At 52.4% G+C, this 24,139-nt stretch overlaps 2 protein-coding genes across 6 annotated transcripts in view; both read left to right on the forward strand.

The window, feature by feature from the left end:
- Positions 1–1,266: 1,266 nt before the first annotated feature.
- Positions 1,267–19,634, forward strand: LOC127023426 (centrosome-associated protein CEP250-like). 2 transcript variants are annotated; one of them, XM_050907532.1, is made up of 18 exons: positions 1,267–1,758; positions 2,812–2,868; positions 3,571–3,653; positions 4,892–5,057; positions 5,786–5,892; positions 6,937–7,164; positions 8,236–8,380; positions 8,665–8,811; positions 9,006–9,236; positions 10,794–10,987; positions 12,189–12,316; positions 12,522–12,691; positions 13,498–13,677; positions 14,323–16,197; positions 16,973–17,128; positions 17,555–17,662; positions 17,830–17,880; positions 19,260–19,634. In XM_050907532.1, the coding sequence occupies exons 1-18, from the start codon at positions 1,645–1,647 to the stop codon at positions 19,449–19,451; spliced, it is 4,332 nt and encodes a 1,443-aa protein (XP_050763489.1). In that variant the 5' UTR covers positions 1,267–1,644; the 3' UTR covers positions 19,452–19,634. The 2 variants fall into 2 exon arrangements, with proteins under 2 accessions (XP_050763489.1, XP_050763490.1); XM_050907533.1 differs by having other exon boundaries at positions 16,976–17,128.
- Positions 19,635–20,360: 726 nt separating this feature from the next.
- The window catches only part of ERGIC3 (ERGIC and golgi 3), a 63,744-nt gene continuing 59,965 nt past the window's right edge, over positions 20,361–24,139 (forward strand). For 2 of the 4 annotated variants that reach the window (XM_050907539.1, XM_050907540.1), the window contains exons 1-3: positions 20,378–20,448; positions 21,279–21,366; positions 22,662–22,781. In XM_050907539.1, the coding sequence (XP_050763496.1) occupies positions 20,392–20,448; positions 21,279–21,366; positions 22,662–22,781 (265 nt within the window). In that variant the 5' untranslated portion in view covers positions 20,378–20,391. Of the gene's footprint in view, positions 20,449–20,661; positions 20,733–21,278; positions 21,367–22,661; positions 22,782–24,139 lie in introns of all 4 variants that reach the window. The other 2 variants (XM_050907537.1, XM_050907542.1) reach the window with 2 other exon arrangements.

Consider the following 24,139-nt stretch of genomic DNA (forward strand, 5'->3'; position numbering starts at 1 on the left):
GGCGTACCAGACCCATAAAAGTAGATGGAAGAGAAGTCTGGCCGCTGCTGCTACTGCCACTACCGCTGTCAAAGGATGCAGCAGGGTTCAGCAGCTGGAATGTACATTCTCACACGGATAAAACCAATGCCCATACAGCGCTTAGGTCTCTGACTCGGTCCGATACTGGGATCGTGATTAGCGCGGAACAGCAATACCAGACTAACGACTGCCTGAAGGCTCTAAGCTCTGGCACTGCCTCGGATCCTTGGAGGCGAGGCAAGAGGAGGAACGGTACCTCCGCTCACCGAAGCAATGGGTTTGCTAGGTGTTTGACTCTGCCAAGGGGTGGAGTGTGACTGTTCCCTCAGCTCCTGCTCGGATTTTGGCTAACCCAGCTCATGCTCAGGCCTGCTGTGTGCTGGGAGCAGCACCATTAGGTTAAAGGGAGAGCACCAGGTAGGCAGCCCAGGTGGCCAGAAGGAGCTGAAGGGCCACGATGCAGCCGTTATCCCCTGCAGCTGGCTGTCTCCTGCAGCCATCATCTTTGTCTGGCAGGATTGTCTGAATCTGCTGACTTTTGGAAATGGTAGAGACCAGACTTCCAAGCTGGAAGGTATCAAACATCAGCTTACCCCAAAAGCCTTTGAAGCGGGTCCAACAGCAGCCGGACTGCCGAGGCTTTCGGGCTTCCCAGTGTGATACAGGGGATGCCTGCGCCACGACAGAGGTGGAAGGATGAGCGCTCTCACTAGGGAGCTAATTCTTTTCTTTTTTTGGCTCCTAAGTGCACAAATTAAGCGTTATGGGTTGTAAGTTACGAAAGCTCGTGACTGGAGTGGTGAGTAAGCGAATTCGCGTACTAGACGAGTCTGGGCAAAGGGGCCTGAGCCCTGTTTCTCAGATTTCTTCATGAGCTCTTCATGAAATAAAGCTTACTTCACGGAGGACGTTGTCCTGTAAATTTGAAGTTTTCTCTCCCCTACGGGTTTTTCTGTCACTGCTTGCAGCCTGTCCCGCTCGTGCTGCAACGCAGGGGGAAAAAGATGCGGTCATTCCAGCTATACACGCTTGGTTTTCGTACTAGGTCGGACCTCCTGCTGCAGTGGCAGTCAAGGGCTGAAGCTGGAGCTTTGAGGAGGAAGCTCCAGCTGTTCAGGTGGCTTCCCTGTGCGATGGAGCTTGTCTGGTGTCACTGCGGGCGCAGCCTTCTTGCCGCGGTGTCCCCGTGCCCCCCCCCCGACCCTCCGGTGTCAGGGACTGCTTCCTCCCGCTCCTGCTCTCCCAGACTCCCCAGGGCGGGCTTTTTGCCCCCAACGTTCTCCGGGGCCCTTAACGGTCTCTGAGCAGAACTCGCTGGAGCAAAGCGCTGCCGGGGCGGCCTCTCCCCCGCGGCAGCACCGCAGCCCGGCGCGGCACCGTCAGCGAGGAGCGAGGAGCGAGAAGCGAGGAGCGAGAAGGGAAGCGCTGCCCCAGAGCGGCCCCGAGCGAGCCCGGCTCTCCCGCCCCGCGGCCCGGCTCCCGGTCGCGCCCGGCGGGCAGGGTGAGCCGCTCCGCCCGCCCCGGCAGGCGCCCGGCCGCGGCCCGGGGCCGCCTGAGCGCGGTCCGCCGGGGCAGGCCGCGGAGCAGCCCCCGCCGCGGGGCCTGTCAGGCGGCGGAGCGGACATGGAGAGCGGGGGCATGGCGGCGCGGAGCCAGGCCTCCCTGCGGCGCCGGCTGCAGAGCTCGCAGGAGGCGCAGCACCGGCAAGCGGTGCTGGTGCGGAAGCTGCAGGCGAAGGTGAGGAGCGGGGGCGCCTGCCCGGGGGGAGCTGCCCGGGGCCGGGCCGGGGTGCCCGGGCCGCCCGGGCTGCGCTGAGAGGGGACTGGGCGGCGGAGAGCTCGGGGGGCGAAGGCGCGGCCCCAACGGGGCCTTCCCCGGCGCTGCCGCGGGCGGGACGGCGCCGAGCCCGGAGCTCGGGGGAGGCCCCGGGGGAGGCCCCGGGAGCCGCCCCGCTCCGCCCGGCCCGGCCCGGCCCGGCCCGGCCCGGCCCGCCCAGGCGCGCTGGGCGCCTCGCCCTGCCGCTGTCAGCCTCCCGAGCCTCTCGTTCGGTCTTTGCCGCCCTTGACTGAACTTTGCCGCCTGGCTTGCGAACGCCTTGGTTTGGCCGCGTTAGCAGGGGGCTGTCCCAGAGGCAGGAGTCGAGCCGGCGGGGGTGGTTTTGGGCGGCCCCGGGCAGAGGCAGGCAGCTCGGGCCTGGTTGGCCCGGGGCGCAGGAGCGGTGGCAGCGAGGAGGGTGCCAGAGCTGGGCGGAGGGTCGGGGCAGGCCGTGCCCTGCCCGGCCCAGTGCCCGGCGGTGGTCAGGGCGCTGCCGTAAGGTCATCCTGCTTTTCTTGCCCGTGCTGGTCTTGTGCAGCTGAAGAGAAAGCCGCGTTCTGCACTGGCTGAGCAGCACCGTGGCCAGCACTGACTTGACTTGCTCAAGTTTGAAAAGCAATTTGGAAAACTCCTTTCTCTAGCTTCAGGGACCCGCTGGAAATACTGAGTTGGGGTACGGGATGGCCATAGGCCAGGCACGGCTGGCTAAGTCTGCCTCATCGTTCTGCTTGCCATCGCCGTCTTAGGATGAGCAGATAGCACTCCGTGGAAAAGAAACCCTGTCTCAATTTCTTTAATGTTAGAGACAGCAAAGCTTCCCTATATCGTAACGACTTCTTGTTGACTCTGTCGGCAGCACTGTGAAATACACTTCGCCGTGCTTGGGCTGTAAAGACTTAGAGGAAAGCTAAGGCAGGAGGAGCCGAGTCTGTTCCAAGCTGCATTCGCTCAGCTTCATTCTCTGTGTCCATCTAGGTCCTGCAGTACCGGACTTGGTGTCGAGAGTTGGAGCAGCAGCTGGAAGCAGGAGGGGTGAGTGCGCAGGTTGCTAACTAAAGACAGCGTACGTAGCGTTCGTTAACGCAGACAAAAAGCAGCTCCCCACAGCAATGACAGAGGGAAACGAGATTTTGCTGCCTGAGGGTTTAAAGAAGCGCTGTAAGTTTGCCTGTCAGTGTTGTGTCCGGTTGCCATTCCTGGCGCAGCCAGTGGTCCCAGAAATGCCCGTCCAGAAAACCCTATGAAGAAGGATTTTAATGTTGTGAAAGAGTGCTTTATTGCTGGAGTACCAGTTGTGCTAGGTGTCAGGAGAGGGCTCTGCTGCCTGTTACATGCTATGGCTGTCTCTGAAAAAGAATCGGGTGAAACATAGCGTTTTGGAAGGCAAGAATGCTGGCGTTCAACATACGGAGCTGGCTCCGTGCCTTTCTTTCTGCTTCGTGGCTAAAGTAGACGTAGGAAGCGAAGGGTAGGAGAGTATTCCCAGGCTTCAAGTCTAAGGGAGCGCTCACGGTCATGAGCTGAGGATAGCTAGCTGTGAGAGTTCAACAGGGGGAGACTGAGGAGAGCTACTCACATTGAGTAACGCCCTTCCTCTCTGTAGTCACGACAGCGTTATGCCTGGAAGGAGGCACGAGCTCCTGAGATACCAAACAAATGGAGGGGAAAGCGATGGATGCTCACAGGAGTGAAGGGAACACAAGAATTTGACTAAGCATTTCCTTTCTTCTTCAGGGATCCCTTCCAGGCAGGCGGGAAGCCACAGAAGACCACAGCCTGAAGAAAGCACTGCTTCAGTCGGAAGAGGAGCAGCAAAGGTAAAAGGAAGCAGCCTTCCCTCCTACTTGGTGTCCTGGATGCTCGTGGAAGTGAGGGAAAAGCTGTCAGTGCCACCTGGTCTCCCCAAGGGAAGCAGTCGGGCAAGCCGTTTTGAAAGGCGAAAGGTCCACAATCCGTTCTGTGGCGCAGTAATAGCGTTGTGTGCTGAACGGCTCTGTTCTGAGCGGGGCGTTGTTCCGGGTGACCTCCAAAGGTCCCTTTCCAGCCTAAATTGTTCTGTGATTCAGGAGGTGAGCTACTCAGCAGAGCCCCGTTGTAGGTTGAGAATCAAGGCCTGACATCGGGAACATTTCATGGCGCAGGCGTTTTCCTGTTTGGTTTTACCTGAAGAGCACGTCCTGTGCTTGTACCAGAGTCTTCCAGCAGAGCACTTAGCACCGCAGGCATCTTCTGCCACGTTTCTTTCTCTGCTTTTCCTTTTTCCTCTGCCCGAGAGATCCATTGTGTGTGGTGTAAAAGGCACCTGTGTGCTGTGTTACGTATGTTGCAAGCTAAGGCGGGAGAAGCACAGCTCCTGTTTTGATCCAGCAACTGAGTTTTGTGCTTGTTCACAGGGCAGCGGTTCTTGAAATTTGGTTTGTGCAATGTTTCCTGGCTGGGATATTAGTCTGTGGCCCCAGAGTCACTAGTGCTTTTAGATTCACTTTTCAGTTGAAAGTTTCATATAAAGCTGTTTCCCCTGCGTATATGGTGCTGTGTTTGTGGTGTGCGGTTTACTGGATCAACACGGTGGGGTCTTTGCTACAGGGCTTTGCTAGGTCTTTGCTCTGCGTCTAGCTACGCAGTGTGTAGGACAAGGACAGGGAGAGGCTTGCCAAGAAGGTGAGGGCAGCGGTGGGTACAGCACTGCAAGGGAAAAGGACATGGCAACTGAGAGAGGAGAGTGGAGGAAGAGAGGTGGTCAGGCCAACGACAGAGAAAGATGATGCATCCAGCGATGAGACAGCACGAAGCGGGGGCAAGACGTTAACTGTGGGCATCGTCAAAGTTGAAGAGGAAGGGGGCACTGAAATTGTAGACGGGAATTGAAGGCTCAAAGCAAGAGGAAGCAAATGAGTTTGCCATGCCAGGGAGATCTTAGTTAATCCTAGAAAGCACTTTTACCACCTCTCAGTTTGACAAGAAGGTCGGTGTTGAAGGAGCTGGAAAATCCCGGGGACGCTGCTTGTGGATAGCAGTTGTTCAGTGACCTCGTTGCTGTTTGTCCCTTTCCAAGGTGTGAGAATCTGGCAGAAGTGAACGCTTTCCTGTGGGAGCACCTTGATAAAGCGAATGAGGTTAATTCAGCCCTCAAAGAAGATGTTGGAAAACTGACGGCGGATTGGATGAGGGCCCGGGAGGAGCTGGAATTGAAGGAGAGTGAATGGCGCGGTGAACGTGAGGTAAGGGTAGGCTACGGGAAGGTCAGACGTGATGCCAGAGTGGAATGAGAATGCATTTTATTTCTGGCATAGGGAGCTTGCTGTGTGCAAGTTGTGGCTACATTGAGGATGTATTGGTGTTGAGGAGCAGAAGACAGGGGTGTGAGATGGAGGAGTGTCAGCAGACTGTGGTGGGTGCTGGAAGGTGCCCACCTGCTGTGACCATGCCACTCGGTCTTAAAGGCAAATGCTGGCTGTTGCTGGGCACTGTGGGGCAGTCACACAGGACCGCCCGTCTTTTTCCTCGTTCCTAAATCTCTGTCTCCAGCAGCGGAGACCGGAGAGGTGTGTGTGTTTTCAGATTCAGAGCAGCCGACAGAAGAACAGGACAGGCCTCCCTTCCCAATAGCCTGTTGTAAGCAAATCTGACACTGCTCTCGGAGGGGCTCGTTTTTGCCTTCCTCCACCAAGCCTGTTAGACACCTCTGCAAGGCGAGGTGATGACTCACGATCAGTTTGCTTTGCTGACAGCCACTCGTGCAGGAGAAGTGTGGCCGTTCCCTTCCTTGCAGTCAGGTGGCAGGGCTGCTGAGGCTGCTTCTGTGGTGCCTCTTCAGTCCTCGATGCCCCTGTTGGAATTGTTGTGAAAGGAGACCTGGTGATGGTGGTTGTACTCTCTGCTATCTGAAAGACTTGTAGAGTGACAGCGAAGGCTGAATTGGCATTTCTTTTTGTCTTGGCGTGTTTAGCTTTCTGACAACTACTTAAGGGGTGCACGTAACCGTCTGCTCAGCCTGTGGCGTCAGGTGGTAACCTTCCGCCGTCATTTCCTGGAAATGAAGACCGCCACTGACCGGTGAGTAGAAGTTAAGGCTAGATCTCTTGCAGAAGAAATGTAGCTTCCCTTCACAGCTGCTTTTTGAGCCCTGATGTTACTTCAGTTGCGGCTAAAGACAGCATTTCTCCTTTGGTAGTCTGAAGCAATGCCATTCAGCGTGCTCTAGGCTATCTTCAGCATCATTTTGTTTGATGCTGGTTTTCAGATAAAACTGAGGGGCTCGGGCTATAAGCAGTGCAGAGGCCCCGAACAGATGGACTTGACTACGTTGATGTTTGGGCATATTAACACCGACGCGGGCACACGTGGACACGTTGGAAGAGACTCGCCAAAGCTAGGCATGCAGCATGTAGAGCGGTCCCTTTTATAGAGCGATTAAAATCCGCCTTAAATCTCACTGGCTGTCTTTTCCCACTGCTCCTGATGGAAAGATCGTTTGTGAATGTTTGGGGTTTTTTTTCCCTTCTCATTTCCAGCTTACATTTATTCTGGTCAGTTTGCATCCGCTTATTCCTGTGCCATCATTGTTGAGAGAAAGGATAGCTTCTCTACCCTGTTATTGCATTTATCCGATTTATTTTGCTTAGTTTGATACCTCCTTTTTATGATTGTTTTCTTGTTGTTGGGCTCGCTGAGGTTCCTTTCTCGCAGTTGCCTTCTATGCAAACAAAAATAGTGTAGCCGTACTAGTAGCTTCTTCTGGTGTCAGCGTGCAACTTCAAACTCTGGGTTTCCGTCAGCCATTTACCTTATTTGATTCTAAGCTTTCCTTAATGCGTAGAGTATGCCTGACCTACTAGTTAGTTCTTGCAGCCTTCTGGCTGTTCCATACATTTCTTCTTACCTCTGAGGAGAAAAGAGACTCATTCCTCAACCATCAAACAGACTCATTGCTCCACTGTCCAGATGTGTCCTGATCCCAAAGTGTCAGATGAATGATTGGTCCCCAACGAAGATGTCGTCTTTCCTGCCGGCTTTTACTGTTGCGCAATTACGTGCTTCAGAAGTGAGTCAGGTGGTAAAGCTGGTGCGAACGTGATCTCTTTCTTGATTCTTCTTCAGAGATTTGTCAGAGCTGAAGGCAGAGCAACGGAGGCTTTCTGGATCGGTACTTGTAAGCTGCTCCCGCCTGAACTCTGCCGTACGGCTCCGGGAGTCCGTCAGTCTGGGTAGACCTGTCCTGAAGGATCAGGCACAGCAGGAGGCGGAAGAGGAAATAAGCCAGAAGACTTGGGAAGCGATGCACTTACAAGTCAAGGGGGACCTGGAGAAGAAGGAGCTTCAGGAGAGGTAAATGTGTTTTAAACTTTGCTATTGCCAACATTATCTTTCGTGGCTGCTGCTGGGATTCATAGATGGGCTGTGTTCACATTTAAAACACGCCCATTCTGCACAGCCTCGTTTCTGTCCCTAGTCAAAGTATGGCCTTCAACAGAAAGGGTAGGGAAAAATGTCTGACTGACAGAAGCTCTTGTGAGTAAGACAAGACTGGAAAAGAGATTGCATGTTAGAGTGGTTTTGCTGTTAACTGATTCTTGGTGAGAAATTGAGACCAGCATAAAGAGAGCTCTGTCTCTTGTACAGCCCTTTTGCTACCCAGGGCTGTGCTACAGGAGTTGGGAGGCATTTGCCCAGGACCATCACATGCGCTGTAGCACCTCTGTAGTGACGTTTCCATGCCAGACTGAGTGCAGAAGGCCTTTGGGGCAAGAAGTGCCGTTTTGCAACATCGCACATAGTAACCCGAATCATCCTGTGATCCTATGATTATTCGAGTGGAAATTCATACACATCTCCCCGAATAGATTGCAAGCTCTTTCATCGGTTCACTGCTGAAGGCAAAAGTAATTGTGGGACTATTAATCTGGACTTTAAAAGTCTGTCTTACCCAAAGAAGAACTTGGGAAAGTCTTGCATCCAACGTATGAAAGAGGAGAGAGAGAACTAACAGGCAGGAAGCTGTTAGCTGCCTGAAAGGAGGTTGTAGCGAGGTGGGTGTCGGTCTCTTTTCCGGCGGAACAAGTGACAGGACGAGAGGAAACGGCCTCAGGTTGCGCCGGGGCGGTTTAGATTGGATATTGGGAAAAATTTCTTTGCCGAAAGGGTTATCGAGCATTGGAACAGGCTGCCCGGGGCAGCGGTTGAGTCACCATCCCTGGAGGCAGTTAGAAGACATGTAGACTGCGGTGCTTAGGGACGTGGTGTAGTGGTGGACTTGGCAGGGTTAGGTTTACGGTTGGACTCGATGATCTTAAAGGTCTTTCTTTTCCAACCTAAATGCTTCTGTGATTCTATACGGTTGGTTTTGGAAATGAGAATGTTTTTACATTAAAAACTTGTTTGTCTTTCCCCTTCTCCTAGGCTGAAGGACTTAGGTGCGCTTGAAGGAAAACATGCATTATTACAGAGTGAGTTGGTAGTCGCAGGAGAGACACTGGAGGAATCGCACCTTCAGAGGGATCTGCTGAAGCAAGAGAAACATGAGCTTACCATGGCACTGGAAAAGGTATGGTCACCTTATTCCGAGGCAGCACTTGTGGGAGAGGGAGTTGTGATAGCAAGACCACCACCGATGCTGTCTCTGGCAGTAGAAGACAGGGACAATGTTGTTCTCCTTCTTGGAAAACGGTGATCAGACCACACAGGCTCTTTGGTGTAGCTAGTGCCCGCGTGCTTATTGGGGACACGTTACTGGGAGTATGTCAGAGACACAAAAGGGGATCTGGAGTGGCTGCTTCAAGTCAGGGATTTTCCTGTCTTTGTTCTCATGTTGTTCTTTTGTCTCTCCAGGCAGAGCAGGCAGTAGCAGAGTTGTCAGAGGCTCAGAATAAGCTGAGCGCTGAAGCAGCTGATCTACGTGTTGCAACCGCAAAGATGAGCAGTATGAATGAAGCCCTTGCGTTGGATAAAGTGCAACTGGGCAAACTTGTGTTGCAGGTGAGCAGAGTAGCCAAAGATCTTGCCAAGGGTTCGTCTCCAGCTGCTGCTGCTGCTGCCGCCTTTCCGACTTCTTGCCTTCCGACAGTATGACTGTCTGAATATGGAAATGTTCCTTTTTCTGTCCAAGCCAAACCTCCTGTAGAAGGTAAATCTGACTGTATCTTATGTCCTCTGTGCTTCTGTGATTGTAGCTGGAGCAAGAGAATGAAGTTCTGTCAGGCAAAGTGGACGAGATGGAGAGAGCAAAGATCTCTGACCAGGAGAAGCTGACCGTGTGTGAACGAACAAATGAAGAGCTCAGCGCAGAGAAAGCCCACCTGGAGCAGCTGCTGAAGAAAGCAGAGGAGCACCAGGAGGGGCTGCAGGTAGAGCTGAGGATACTGGCAGAGGAGAAGGCAGAAACCCAAGAGAAGCTCAGTCAGGTGAGCCCAAAAAGCGGGTGCTTTCTGGGTGGGCTTTGGGCTGCTTGGCTCAGTGAAGCTGTATCTGTTGGCTTCTGCAGGGTTTTTGTCAAGGAGACGCTTGGTAGTGCTGGAGGTCAGAAGGCATTGTTTACTTCCTTTTGGAAGCGTGTTGCTGGCTTGCAGAGAAGTTCCGCAGTTCTCTGAGTTGTCCTCTGCTTCTACAGGTTACTTTAATCCACCTGGCTGTGCTGGCCTCTTTTTTGGCTTTTGAGAAGCTGCAGGGAGATGCTTTGTCTTGCCCGTGAATCTGAGTGAGGCTTCTCCTCTCACATGTGGCAAAAGAAGCAAAGAGCCTAGCTCTTCACCCTTTTTCCGAGGCAAAAAAACCCAGGGCTGCCTGTTGCTATTTACGCTTTTTGTTGTGAAGTCTGCAGCTTTCAAAGCTGCATTTGTTCGAGCCTAGAGAGCGGGACAAAGCTGCAAGCCAGTGTCTGCTGTCCTGCACTGCCAAGAATGGGAATGACACCTTGGAATTGTTGAAATTGTATTTTAAGACGTACATGCAGCTTTGAATTGCTGGAGCCTCTTTAGGCTTTGAGGAAGAAGATGAGAAATAGGTGATGGCACAAGACTCTCTACTCTGGACTAACTGATTTCGGTACAGTGGAGAAAGAGCTTGGGAGAATCATGTCACTGGAGGAGACTAGGGAGTTTGCCATCGTTTAAGTGTCAGTTTCATAATGTGCAATCCTGGGTATTAGGGGATAACTTTGAGAGGAGAATTGGTTGTTTCTGATGGTCTGTTCTCTGTTAGACAGTCTTAGTTTTGGAGTACGTGGTATGTTTGGCAAATAGCCAGCAGAGGTGTTATACTGAAGAAAACAGCTGAAAGATCAGGGTTCATCTTCGAGCTTGAATACCGGCAAGGTATATTAGACAACTTCTTTGTGTAAGACAAGTAAACGGTATTGTTGACGTGAACTGCTGTACAAACAGAGTCTGCCATCTCTTTGGCCACATCAGCCAGACATTCCGAAATCACTAAATGACACTGCTCGCCACAGGGGCCGTTGCCCTGCCAAGCATCACCTCATTGCATCCAACTGCTTTACCCACGAAAGTAGGTGACGCTTTGATGGGTTGGGTTTTTTTTCCTAGAAGGAGAAACCATGTGTATTTTCACTTTCTTCAGCGAGCAAAGTTGCTTTTGCTCAAGCTTTGCTGAAGTTGTCCATTACTGGCATAGATTCGGATAGAATCGTAGTTTGCAAGGTGGCAGTTCTGGAAGATGCAGTATTTTTGCATGAAAACAGGTAGTCTGGGGTATGTACGTTTGCCCTGAGGGAGCTGTCTGGCCCAGGCAACCCAGGAGGGCCTTACACATCACTTTCAAGTTAACAGTGCCAGTGCCTTTTGGCAGCCCAGGGTATGAGTGCGGTATACAGCAGATGCTCTTAACCTTGCAGCCCAACGTCCAGGAGCTCTTTCTCCTCCAGCTGATTCAGAAGCGGCACTGGCCGGCTCTGCCCAGGACTCCAGAGAAAGGACTCCAACTGTGTTTTGTCCCGCTTCCAGGTTTACCGCCAGCAAGAGTCGGCTAGCAGTGGTCTGGAGCAGCTGCGCCAGGAGTCCTCTCGCCAAGGGCATGCGCTGGCCAAGGTGTGCAAGGAGAAGGAATTGCTGGTGCACGAGAAGGCTGCCCTAGAGGTGCGACTGGCAGCCGTGGAGCGGGACAGACAAGGCCTTTCAGAGCAGCTGGCAGAGGCCAGGTAAAGGCGGGGAGGAGACCCTAGGCAGGACATTATTTAGTGTCTCTAGTTGTAAAGGTGGCCATCATTACACGAGGATTTCTTGCGGCCTGTGTGCTTTTCAGCTGTTTTCAGCTGAAATCAGCTGGGATCTTCAGAATTCAAGGCTATTACATACGGACACTGTGAGTAGGACGCTGCCATTTAGGGTGAAGCTGGAGGCTCATGCTGAAAATGTTGAGGGCCTTCTGTTTCTAAGCTAACTCTTGTCACCTGTGGTGCAGGACCTAGAGTTGGTTACACCAGCAGCAGGGAAACCTCTTTTGAATTCGTGCCAGTCTTTGGGAGTTCTTGCCCATCACTGATGTCTGGGTCCTGTACTCCTTACCACATGCTGTGTAGAGACAGACGTCACGGAGAAGTTATACAGGGAAGGCACAAGATTCTGTCCTTCTGCTGTATCAGGTTTCTGAGATCAAACGCGACAAGTTCTGCTTTTCCAAAAAAAACCCCCAAAACCAACCCAACGTATTGAGACGTTCGTCCTCCTCTTAGGTGTTTTTGAGAAGACTCCTGAGCTTGCAGAGCTGTACAAATGGTGTTTTAGAGATTGATTGTCATGCTTTTTGACTTTTTCACTTTACCACTCCAGAGTATGTTGTTGGCAAGGCTGATAAACACCATTTTGACTGAGTCTGTTTCTTGAGAGCTGCTGCTGCTTCTGAGCTCCAGCTTCTCTTATTTGATCCAGCTGAATTATGTGTTGTCAATTATTGGGCTGTAGCAACTGTTCTTGCCAAATGTGGCTCTCAAGAGCCTTTTGTTGTCGCAATTTTGGACTCGATCTTTTCTGTTCTGTTTTAGAGACTGACTTTGATTTATCCTTAAAACAGAGCATATTTACTTTGGACTGCCAGAGATTGGCGTAATCAGAAATATGTGCTTGTTCTCCTTCTCGACGATACATCCTCCGTTGGCCATCAAAGTAGTGAAATCCTGCTGTTGTGGGTTTATTGTTGTTCCACTCAGGTGCCTGGGCGTTCCCTCGGAGGAGCCTGCATTGCCATTTTAAATGGCAGAAATACGCTTTCTGTATACAAGTTTCCATGCAGCCCATTTTCCGTACTCAGGGGTAGGGATCTCGAACCACTTCTTACTGGAGTAACTCCCTGTGGGTGTCAGGAGCAAGAAACTCCTTTCCCTCTGTATTTGCAACTTGCAGGTCGGCGAAGGAGACCCTGGAATCCCGCCTGTTTGAGGCTCAGCAGCACTTATCTCAGTTGGAGATCGCCGGGAGTCAGCTTGAAATCCAACTTCACACCGTCACGCAGGCCAAGGAGGTGATCCAAGGTGAGAGCCTCACGTGCTTTGTTTCTGGTGATCCCCCTGCCTAGGGGAGACGGTATAAAAATAGCTCTCTGTCTGCAGTGCTTCTGAGGAGTGAAGGAGCTGGAGACAGATCCCTCCTACACTGAAATTCAAATGGCTTAAGGTCAGTAAAGTCAGAACCACTGTTTGGGCAGGCACTGAATCTTGCCATTTGTCGTGTTTGCAGGGGAAGTGAAGTGCCTTCAATGTGAGCTGGAAGCGGAGAGGTCTCTGATGAGGCAGGAACGGGAAAACATGGCACAACGGCTCTTGCGGACAGAACAGCAGTGTGACAATACCCTGAGACTTCAGCAAACTGGTCACGAAGTGGAAATAAGCAAGCTCCTGCAAGACCTGGTAGGAAACGATACGCTTTTGAATTCTTTGAGCAAGCTTTGTGGGCTGGCTTGAGAAGAAGAATAGCCTGAGCGTGTGAAATGGCAGCAGTCATCTGTCATAGGCCACACGTTGCTAGGCCAGGCAGCAGAGCCAATGGCTCCTACTTGAAGGCACGTGAACACCCACAGGACTCTGCTGGGACAGTAACTGCAGCCCCAGATTCAGGGTGGGCCTAAGACGAGTTCAGCAGAAGGTTGGGTGGTCCCCACCCAAAGCATGGCAGCAAAGGGGCAGGAGCTTACCGGACTCCTGTCTGCCGTGAAGCGGACTCCTGACATTCCTGCCAGCTGCAGGCACGGGAACTTTGTTCCTTTCTGTCTGTCCTTCCGCGGTTGACAGAGGCATTAGCTTTGGGCTAGAAGCGTATGGAACAGGGCCCTTGTCCCTGGTACTTCAGTTCGTGGCCTGTCTTGTGACTAGGGCATCGGGGTACTGGCCTCTTGCTCACCCTGCAGTCCATCTGCATCTGTTCATTGATGAGAATGGAGTTGAGCTTTGAAAACAGAGACTCTGAGAATAGAGAGAAATCCCGAGGCGAGAGGTGTTGGGAAACAGGCAGCCATCAGAGAGGGGAAGGTGACGTCTCCTTTTCTTCCACCTGCTGGCCCTCCTTTTAAGTTCCTCGATAGGATGTGGTTGATGGAGGGCACAAAGCCGCTACGGTGCGCTGTTCTGGTGAGGGGTTGTGGGAGGGATGAAGCTTCCCATTTTTTTGAGGAGCTTGGCTGGGACTCCGTCTTGAAGTCTCTTCCTCCCCTCATCAGGCAAGCGAGCGGGAAGGGCACCATTCAGAGGTCCAGGAGATGCTGCAGCAATGGGAAAAGGAGAAGGCAGAGACAGAAAGGGAGCACGAGAAGAAGCTGTTTGATATGAAGCAGGAAATTGCTACCATGCAGGCTCAACAAGAAGAGGAACGAACTAGAGTCGAAAATGCCAAGCAAGAGGTAAAGACTGTGAAGGCAGAATTTGTGTGGTGTTTTCACTCTTCTGGGCTCCGTATTGGCAGTGCCTCTCTGGACACTGTCCGTCTGGGTAGAAGTGTCTCTCAGCTGCCCCTTTGTAAACAGGAGTGATGCCTTAGCAACCATGAGACCTTTCTGCCACGAGGGACAGGGCCTCTAATGCGAGAGGCTACCAGAGGGTAGGTTTAAGAAAGGCAGGAAGCGCGTTGCCGGCCTGAAGAGAACGTGAGCACCATAACTGTGTCTCACAATGGGTGAGCTCAAAAAGGAAGCCACCTGCACAGCAACGATAGAGCTGTGGGAGATGGCTGGATATCGGGCTGCTAACTAGGTGCGAAAGTCGCTATTGAAAGACAAACAGGGCACAGCAGAAGACGAGGGATACCCTCGCCAGCAAGGCGAGACGCTGGTGAAGATTCAATCACGGATGGACCATGTTTATATGGTCCATTGGCATGGACCCATGCCAATCTCACTTAGGAATCTGTGCCTCCAAGTGGGCAGATAATGACCTAGGAGACCAGCAGCGTAGTGCTTTGAGAACGCCTGAGCCCATCAGTCTTCGAGTCTTGCCGCACAAATTTTGTGGGGGAAGTTTATACCCATCTTCTCTCTGTTTCTGTGCAGGTCGCATCACAAGTGAGAAATCTGCAGGTGGATCTTGATCATATGAAAGGAAACTTGAAGGAGAAAAACTTAGAGCTTATGTCTCGGACTCTGCAGATCCAAGAACTGGAAATGGAGAGGGAACAGGTGAAATCTCTGCACGCAAGCCTTGAGCACCTGAGGGCAGCTCTTAAGGACAGAGAGAGTGAGTGTGACTCTCAAAGGGATCAGTTAAGCCTCTTGCAGCGGTACAAGGAACAGCAAGAGGGGTACTTGCAAGAGCTTCATGGTAAAGTAGAAAAGATGACACTTGCTTTATCTAAAAAAGATCAAGAGCTTGAGTCCCAACAAAAGCAAATCCAGGAAGCTGAAGAAGTCATGGCACTGCAGTTGAGGACTGTCCGTCACCAACTGGAGCAGACCTTCGAAGCCTTAAAAGAAAAGGACAGGCTCCTGGACATCCAAAAGCAACAAACACGGAGCTATGAGGAAAAAACAGAAGAACGGATGAGTGTCTTACGCAGAGACTTAGAATACACTACGGCAATACTGAAAGAAAAGGATTTCATGATTGAATCTCAGAAGGAACTGATTGAGACCTTCCAAAAACAAGAACAAGACTCGGAACAGCAGAAGGAAATCCTGCAACGTCTTGAAGTGGCACTAAAGGAAAAAGAGCAAGAAATTGTATCCCTTAGAAAGCAATGTGAGGCATGCAAGGAACAGGAGGAAAAACATGAAGCCGAGCAAACAAATCTTCAAGCAACAAAACTGACTCTGAAAGAAAGAGAAAAAACGATCGGGGTTCTGGAGGAGGCTATCTCTAAGCTTCAACAGCAAAAGGAGGAGGCAGCGATGCAGACTAAAGCTATACTGCAAAAACTAGAACACGCTGCATCTTCTCTAGAAGCTAGAGATCAAGAGATCGTGTCTTTGCAAGAGCATGTCCAGGACCTTCGAGAGCAGAAGGAGTTCGAAGGCAAGCAGGCCAAGAGTCTAGAGCGGGATCTAGACAAAATGAGCCAAATCCTGAAGGAGAACCATTTGGAGTTCCTCAAGCAGACAGAGCAAATGAACATGTTCCGGCTTCGTGAAGAGAGCATGAAAGTAGCACTAACCTCATGCCAGAAGCAAGTGAATCTGCTTGAGGACGTGGTGAAGAAGAGAGAGGAAGACAATGAGACTCTTATGCAGAAACTCCAGCGCCAAGAAGAAGAACTGAGGACCTTGCAGAATCTCCAGCTTAGGCTAACCAAGACGAATGAAGAGGTTAGACATCACAGAGAGCAAGAGAAGCTCCTAGAAGCAGCCTTGCATGAGAGGGAACAAGAGACCAAGGCTGAAGGTGAGCAAAAAGAGTTAGAAGAGGAAAGAAGAGCTCTTCGGGAAGACCTCCGGCACGTTCAGCAAAGGCTGACAAAGAAGGATGAAGAGATCAAGTACCAGAGAGACAGAGTCGGGTATTTAGAGAAGACTCTGGCAGGGAGAGAACAAGAGCTTAGGAGGCAGAGTGAACTCCTGAAACAAATAACATCGGCTTTGCGATGGAAAGACGGAGGGGAGACCCTACAGAAACAAATCCAGAAACTCCGAAAATGGGAGGAAGAGGAAGCAGAGAAGAGGAGAGTTCTCCAGGAGAGAGACCGTTCCTTGCAAAGGCAGAAGGAGCTAACCCAACAACTGGAAGATGAGCGGAAAGCAAAGGGGGAAGAGTTGGAGCGTGCGATTGCTATTTTGAAGCAGACTGAAAGCGGAGAAGTCAAATGGAAAGAGAAGGCACAAGCACTGACTCTCGCCCTTACCAAGAGTGAAATGGCCAATGGCACTTTGAGGGAAGAAGTAGCCGTCCTGCAGAGTGTGGTTTCAGAGAGGGACACGGACCGGTTTCATCATCAGGTAGGCAACGGGATTGATCATCAGTCAACCAAAATGTCTACAAAGGGTTCTAATGATGTTTCCCATAAAGATATGGGAATATATAGGCCCATAAATCCGTGACCTGCTTGGTCATGGAAGAAACCATGATTGCAGCCAGCAGGCTTGCCTGTCTGTAGAGCTCCGGCCAGAGGCCACTCACCTGCTAGAACGTTTTCTGTCAAGCCCAGAACTACTGAAAGTACTACAGCGCTTGCTGTTAAAATTCACTCCGGTCCAAAAGTTGGGGACGGGTAATTGGTTCTCTCCTGTCTAGGCAAGCTTGGCCAACGTGTCGTGGTTAGGATTTGCCATGGAAAGGAAAGAGCACAGTTGACCGAACTAACGTACTAAACTTCGTAGAATTGTGTAACGCTGGCTGAACAGCAGCTACGCTGACGGTGCTTAGAGGATGCTCTCAGAGATGTAGATTTCTGAGGTACAGCTTTTCCAGTGTATTAAAAATAATGGAATCTGTACCATTGCCTGACGAGGTGAAAGGCTTCATTGCGCGTTCAGGATGTACTTGCGCCGCAGTCCAAAAAGCATGGAGGCAAATTTGTGTGGATTTCTCCAAGGCGATCTGGAGGAGGGCCCCTAGGAAGAGAGTGTGTTGTTTTGGCCCGTGGACCAGGAGGAGAAGAAGGGACTTAGCACTGTCTGTTCCTGAGTGCGGTCACTCTCCCTGACTTGTTGATTGTGGCCCTTCTAACCTTTCTGGGCACCAGCTCACACAATCTCCTCTCTGTATGCCCAGCAGGCTATTGCAGAAGGGGAGCAGCTCTCGTGGCTCTCGGAGAAGAGACTCCTGTCGCAGCGGCTGGAACATCTGCAGCGAGCAGTTGCAAGGCTGGAACTTGAGAAGACTGAGGTGAAGCAACTCAATGCTGAGCTCAGGAGGACTCTTGAGCAGGTAAACCAGGCTTTCACTGCTTCTGCAAAGCCTCACGGTCCTCTGGAACACAACCCCTTTCCACAGACAGCACTTCGGAGTCCTCTGCTTGTTTCCTTCCCTCTCCCACCTCCCCCTGTGGACACGCACGTCCGTATTTTCTCTCTCTCCTGGCGCCCCGTTGCCTTCACAAATGCACATTCACTCCGGTACCACCCTTCTTGCCCCAGTGGCCCCATACGCACACATTGGACACTCTTGTGTCAGGATCTGCTTCCTCTCGCTCTTTCTCTTCCGTAGTCTACTTGGAGTGCTTTTGGCCCCCAGCGTTCTCTGGTGCACTTAACGGTCTCTGAGCAGACACCTCCTTGCCGTGATGTCCAGAGGTCCTTTTGCTCCTTGTTTGGTGGCAGGTTTCTGTGACCCTTTCTCCTATCCAACGTGCAGGTGGAACGTGAACGGAGGAGACTGAAGAGATACTGTAGTGGTCGGTCGCTGCCAGATGCATGCGGATTTTCTCTCTCCGACCAGCACAAGGTGCCTGCTTCTCGACGGGTGAGAACAGACTCTTACTTGGTGGGAGGAGGCTCTGGCCATACAGAGGAACAATGGCAAATCCCGGTGGCAGCAGCCCCCCGGTATAGACCTAACGGCAGTCGAATATAGACCATGGCCCTGGCCAGACTGGAGGCCAAAACCAAATCCTTGCGTTTTCTTCACAGGAGGAGTCTCACACGCGCTGCAGTCGTCGATTAGCTGAGTTGCAGAACCAGGTGAGGAGGAGGAAAGCTCTCATCACAAGCTGCTGGGGCTGTACTCATGGGCACAACTCTGCACGCTGCTACAGCCCGAGGCTTGTTTGGCTGTCAGGGAGTGAGTACACCAGGCGGTGGAAATACCCAGTCAGACCCATCTGTTGGCCGTGGCCAAACAACATCATTCACCTAGGTCTAGTCTCTGGCTTGCCTAAAGGTGGGAGAGGGATTGGAGGAAATTCAGAAAACTGGAACTCGCCGGAAAAGAGGGAGTATTCTAAGGCTGTTCCCCTTGAGTCTCACTCACCTGGTTGACTCCTCCTGTTTTCCCTTGGCTCAATTACCAGTGGAGCTTGCAGCATATCACTGCGCATTCCCCTGCCGGGGCTGGCTGCCTGAGTTTCAACATCTAGCCTGCTCTAGCAGATCAGGGTCGCCCTTTTTATCTGGTTTGGCTTTATGTTGACAGACCTTGGTGTTGTAATTCCAATGTAGCAGGTTCCATAAGCCATAAAACTCCTTTAGGAATTGCTTCTGTTATTTGAGTTCGCTTGCCAAGAAAGAGTATTTTCATATTCCTAGCCTGAGGTTGGGGATGGCATTCCCGTGGGGAGCACAGCCCTCGGCGAAGCACACGTCACTTTGAAAAGAGAGGAAAACCTCTGACCTGAGCTGTGCTCCCCAAAACAGCAAAGCCCTGAGCGCTGCTCCCAGTGCTGGCATCTCCTCCACTCCAAAGCAGGCAGAGGGCAACATGCCAGAGCTGCTGTGGCCGCACTGCACTGCAAACCTGAGAGGAGGTGAGAGCAGCTGGGTCTCTCCCCGCAAAAAGCCCAGCAGGCACAACCCCGTGTTGCCAGGAAAGAAGAGAGTTGGAGGAGTTTCATTTCCCCCCTGGGCTTTGTTCATCCAATTCTGCTCTGCTCATTTGTGAAATGCTCTGAAGGGAGGAAGAATGAGCGTTTTCTCCCTTTTCGTGTGCTAGCTCTCAAGTTTTGCAACTAGATCATAACAGAACAGTTCTTCAGTACCTTGTGTAACCAGTAGTGCTCCTGCTGAGGACAAAGCATGGGGAACCGAGGTGGCAGTAGCCCAGATCTCCTTTGAAAAAAACGAGCTGGGTTACTAAATCCTGTAGGAACCTGTCTTTCATATACATGGAATGTCTCGGTGTTGTACGTGTGAATGGTATGCCGGAAAGAGACTCGAATTGTTGATAATCTCAGGTCAGTTCAGGGTGACTCTGGGAACCTGTTACTGCCCATTCCACAAGTGGGACAAAGCGTTTGTCAGGGCTGGAGTTAGAGGGTGCGTCTTCCCTGACAGCCGGAACCGTGGAGCTGCAGATGGTCCTAACAGCGTGGGCTTGTCTGAGCTCGGCCTTTCGCCTCTTTCAGGTGTCCCTTCTGCAGACGCAGCTGGCGCAAGAACGCAAATGCAAGCAGGACTACATTGAGTGCTGTGCAAAGACCAGCCAGGAGCTGTCAGACCTTCACCGAGAGCTGTCTTGCTCCTTAGCAGCTGTGGTCAGGGAGCCCGAAGCTGCTGTTCTGGAGGCAGAGACTCGGAAGCTGGCTCAGCCTCTCTGAGCCTTCTTTTCCTGTAGAGGAGCAGCTGCAGCATCACGGGGTTCCTGTCTCGTGCCCTTCCCAGGAATGCATTATGTTTTGCTGTGGGAAACGGGCTGCGTTTGTTCTCTTTGCCTTTGCAAGCATCTCCTAGTGACGGTGGTTTTTTTGAAGTTTTTTTGAATAAAAGGAATTGTGCAGGACCGCACTTTTTCAGTAGGAAAAAGCAAGGGGTGGGTAAATTGGTGGCTTAGGAAAAGGTGACGCTGTTCTTTTACTTGCGCAAGTCAGCTATTGGGAGGTGTCGTACGATTGAAGCTCTTGAGTTCATGGCCGTTCCCTGTGAGGAGAGGGGGAGATGGAGGTGTTCTCAAAATGAAGGGGGAAGAGTACACGCCAGGGATCGAAGGTGGGGCACGAGAGTGGATTTTTTCCTTCCTTCCTTCCTTCCTTCCTTCCTTGCATGCTTCAGCACAAAAAGCGGCGGTACTCTGCCGAGCTGATTTGCTTTCAGCTCTGTCGCCGCGACAGCCAGCCTGAGGGGCAGCCCGGCTGTTCTCCGAAGGGCGTTAGTAACCAACTGCAGGCCTGTCAAAGAGGGAGGCAGCGGATGGGCTGGGGAGGGCGCGAAAGCCAGTGAAAGCCGCTCCCTGCCAGCAGCTTGGCCTCGGGGTCGAGCCCTCTCCAGCTAACCGATCTCGGCCCAGTCCGCGTCTCTCGGGCGTCCTTCCGAGGCCCGGGGGCCGTTGGCAGGGCGGGCAGAGGAGGGCGAGGCGGCAGCGAGGACCTTCCCGGCCCGGAGGCGACCGGGAGCGCCAGCCCCTCCCCGCCAGCCCCCTCGGCCGGCTTCGGGCCGCGCTGCCGGGCGAGCCCGGGGGCGGTGCCGGCCCGGCCCCGGAAGGCGGGTTTGGTTCCGGGCCGCGCGGCGCCATGGACTCGCTGTGGCGGCTGAAGCGGTTCGATGCCTTCCCCAAGACCCTGGAAGACTTTCGGGTCAAGACGTGCGGGGGCGCGCTGGGTGAGCGGGCGGGGTGAGGGCGGCCGGGGGCCGGCGGGCGGGCCCGGGCCTCGCCGTGGGGCGGCGGCCGGCCGGGGGGGCCTTGCGGGCCGGCGCTGGGCGGCGGGAGGCAGCGGCTCGGGGCGGCGGCGTGCGGGCTGAGGGGAGGCGGAGGCGAGGCGGGCGTGCGGCCGCGATCGGCGGGGCTGACGGCGGTTCTCGTCTCCCCGGCAGTGACGGTTGTCAGCGGGCTCATCATGGTGCTGCTTTTCTTCTCGGAGCTGCAGTACTACCTCACCAAGGAGGTGAGTAGCGGCGGCGGGGGGGCCCTGCGGGCCGGGGCGGCCTGCCGTGCCTGCGCACCCCCGCCGAGCCGCCGCCTCCTCCGCCGCCCCCTCCGGGCTGCCCCCGCAGCAGCTTCACCCGCCGCAGATGGGTTTGGGTTTTTTTCTTTCCCCCAGCCGGTGGCCTTGACGACGGGAGCGGGCTGCCCTCCCCCGAGAGCCGCTTGGCGCCAAGGGTGGCTGGTGGCCTCCCGTAAGGCGGTCGCCGGAGAGCGTCTCCAAATCTCTTCTCGCTGTCTCCGCCGTCCACAGGCAGGCACGACGAGGAAAAGAAAGCGAGCGCGGGAGCCCGCGTGCCCAGCCCAAATTCTAAGATTCCCAGAGTCTTCTCTTTTTTGAAAGCGTTACGAACGGCAAGCGCTTAGCTACCGTGGGAGGCAGCAGCTCAGGTGTTTCGCGAACGCCCCGTCTTAAAAATGCGCTCCTGAGCCAGAGCGGTGGCGGGAAAGAGGCCCTTGGATTTGCTGCCAAGTGAAACGGGACTCTCTGTTTTTTCTTTGTTCCTAGGTTCATCCGGAATTGTACGTTGACAAATCAAGGGGAGATAAACTGAAGATCAACCTAGATGTCATTTTTCCACATATGCCTTGTGCTTGTGAGTCAGACTGCTGAACAGCGGGGATAATTTTTGTACTTGCCGAGGGCCCAACAGGCTCCGTGTGCCTGGTGCTTCCGAGTGCCGCACCGCTGCTTGGGCCACGGACAGGGAGGAATTGGTGATGCCTTGTGGTTACGCGGTGATTCCAGGCAGGCCCGCTGGGCGCTTAAACCAGCGCTTCCAGTCAGGCGGTGTTATTTTTCTAGATTACAAATGAGGCTAAGGTGTAAACCCACTTAGGTTTCGGTATGGCGGTGTACTTTGTCAGAGAGCTCAGTAATACTGAAGAAGCTGGCACAGAGTTCACTTGGGAGCCAAGATTTGACCGTGTTGCTGTTGAAAAGCTTTAGAGTCTCCTTTGGAAGTTACTTGAGGAGGCGCAACTTTTCCGTGATTTTTGTCCTTACGTTCTGACTGTAACGCCAATGCCACGGGATGACCTTTCTCCAAAACTTTTAAAATCAGAATGAGCGTTGTTAATCTGATTACCTTTAACCAAGTTCAAAACAAAGTTGCAGGATGAAGTGGCGGAAAGTTTGGCCAGTCTCCCTGGGCATTAGTGCTGTGCACGTTATCCGGCCGTCCACTGATCTTCCCTGCCTCTTGTTCTGTTGTAGAAATTCCTTTGGGTAATGCGTTGGGCTCTAAATGTAGTGAGTCCGACTTCCTTCTGACCACCCAAGATGATGTTGGTCTTTGCCTTCGTCACCTTTAAAAGGGCGTGGGAAGGCCAGAGAGACTGGAAGCCTCTGCTGTTTTGTGCCCAGAAGCTGTCGGTCTTCTAAGAGAGCCTGGAGCCAGCAAGTGCATCGTGGTGCTTCGATAGCAGGCCGAGACCCCAGACCTTCTCAATCTTCTTTGTGAGAAGGGGTCACAAGGAACTGTGCTGATGTTGCAGGGGGAAGGGTGAGGGGGTAGAGGCAGGAGGCAGCTTTCACCCCATTTTAAGCTTAACTCCTGAAAACGGTGATGGGCTTTGAGGGGTTTGGATGTGGTTTTTTGCCTTAAGCGTATTACCTTTCAGGGTAATGCTTTCTGTGGCAGCTGGAAACAGTCCTTCTTGTAGAGCAAAGCAAACCCCGTATTTGGAAGGGTCGTTTAGGGTGCCGCAACGTGCGTTTTATTCCCTAAACGTCACTTGGCCCCAGCCATACGCACCCTTCCAGTTTGGCACATCCTTATCCCCCTGGCTGAAAGATTGTGTATTTTCACGGGTTGAATGCTTCCTCAGCCTGCCACAGGCCAGACCAAATGTGTGTTTATAGACCGCTTTCCTTGCTGGCTGCTTTCAGATTTGAGCATCGATGCCATGGACGTAGCAGGAGAGCAGCAGCTGGATGTGGAGCACAATCTGTTTAAACAACGTTTGGATAAAGCCGGCAATCGTGTGACTCCAGAGGCCGAGAGACACGGTAAGGCGCTGTTCTGCCTTTCTTGGATGGATGCTCTCGTCGTCTTTCCGTCACTGTATGCCCGTTTGGAGATTCACGGGACCAAGTGACAGCTGAAGAGCATTTAAACACCACAAACTCTGGAAGAGTTGATAGCACGCAAATCTGTTGAACGGGCAGATCAGACAAACTCCTGTTATACTCGCCGCTTTTGCAAGGCAAATCTTTGCCTAGTCCCTCTGAAATTACAACAAGGACTCACGGATGCGTTTCAGGAATAAAGCTGCCGACTTAATGGTCTTTTACGACTAGGAATCAAGCAGCTGTTGTGGCAAAACTTGGCTTTGGTTCTATCTTTAAATCACAGTGGGCTGACAAATGGGACGAGCTGGTTAGAGGAAAGAGCCTCTCTCCAGGGAAGGCTCCAGTGACTCGACCCTTCAGCCTAAACTTGCACCTTCCTACGTTTACTTTGTGTGTGTTAATGCGTACCTGATAAATATACTTTCGTTGATTTCTCGGTTACAAGTTGTAGTAAGTGGTCCTTGGCTACATAAACCTCTCCTCTATGTTTTTGACGTGTTACGGCTCATCGTTGTACTTCGATTCCCAACCAGCAACGGTGCTGGCAAAGTGTTGCAATCTAACACTGTAATACTGTCCTGACTTTTCCTTTCCAAAACGTGAGCTCCTTATTACCTTTTCTGGGAGACGGTGTAGTTCTATGCATCGGCGTGAACTGAATTTGTTGAGTTGTCTCGCTCAGATTTAACTTTTCTGTTAAAGTGTTCTTGTTCAAACGGTGGGAATCGTGGCTTGGACAAAGCGTAGCAATTACTAAGCTGTATGCTTCCTGACGCTATCTTGTAGCGTAATTACAAGATGAAAAGCCATACCGCTTTTTAAAGAATGACTTCTTAAGTGCGCTTTCAACTGCTTTCAATGTTGCAAGCTTTAGAAAGAAAGTCTCACACAGTTGTTTGCTTAATAATGGGTATGTTTTCCTGAAAGTTTTTCTTTGCTTGATCATAACCAGCATAAAGTCTGTGGTTAAAGAAATAAGGTGAATGATTGATTTTCATGCCTATTCCATACTTTCTAGTTCAAATCTGTTTTTTCTGTGGCTAATACGAAATACAGACTTCTTTACTGCTCGCTTCCGTCCACCTGTTATACCTCCCAGTCTCAACCAACAGGGCCCTGATAACGTTTTATCCCCTCAGCAGTGTCTGACGGTGTACCTTCCCACCTTCCCCCGCATTCGTTATCCAAGGAGCCACCTTTTCAAGGCTCAGAGAGGGCAGTGCAGCAGTGCCTAGATAGCGAGCCTTAGAGGGCTTTTGTAAGCCAAGAGGCTCGGTCCTGTCCTTCCGGGTTTG

This window comes from Gymnogyps californianus, chromosome 17 (assembly GCF_018139145.2).
Source record: "Gymnogyps californianus isolate 813 chromosome 17, ASM1813914v2, whole genome shotgun sequence".
Lineage (NCBI taxonomy): Eukaryota > Metazoa > Chordata > Aves > Accipitriformes > Cathartidae > Gymnogyps > Gymnogyps californianus.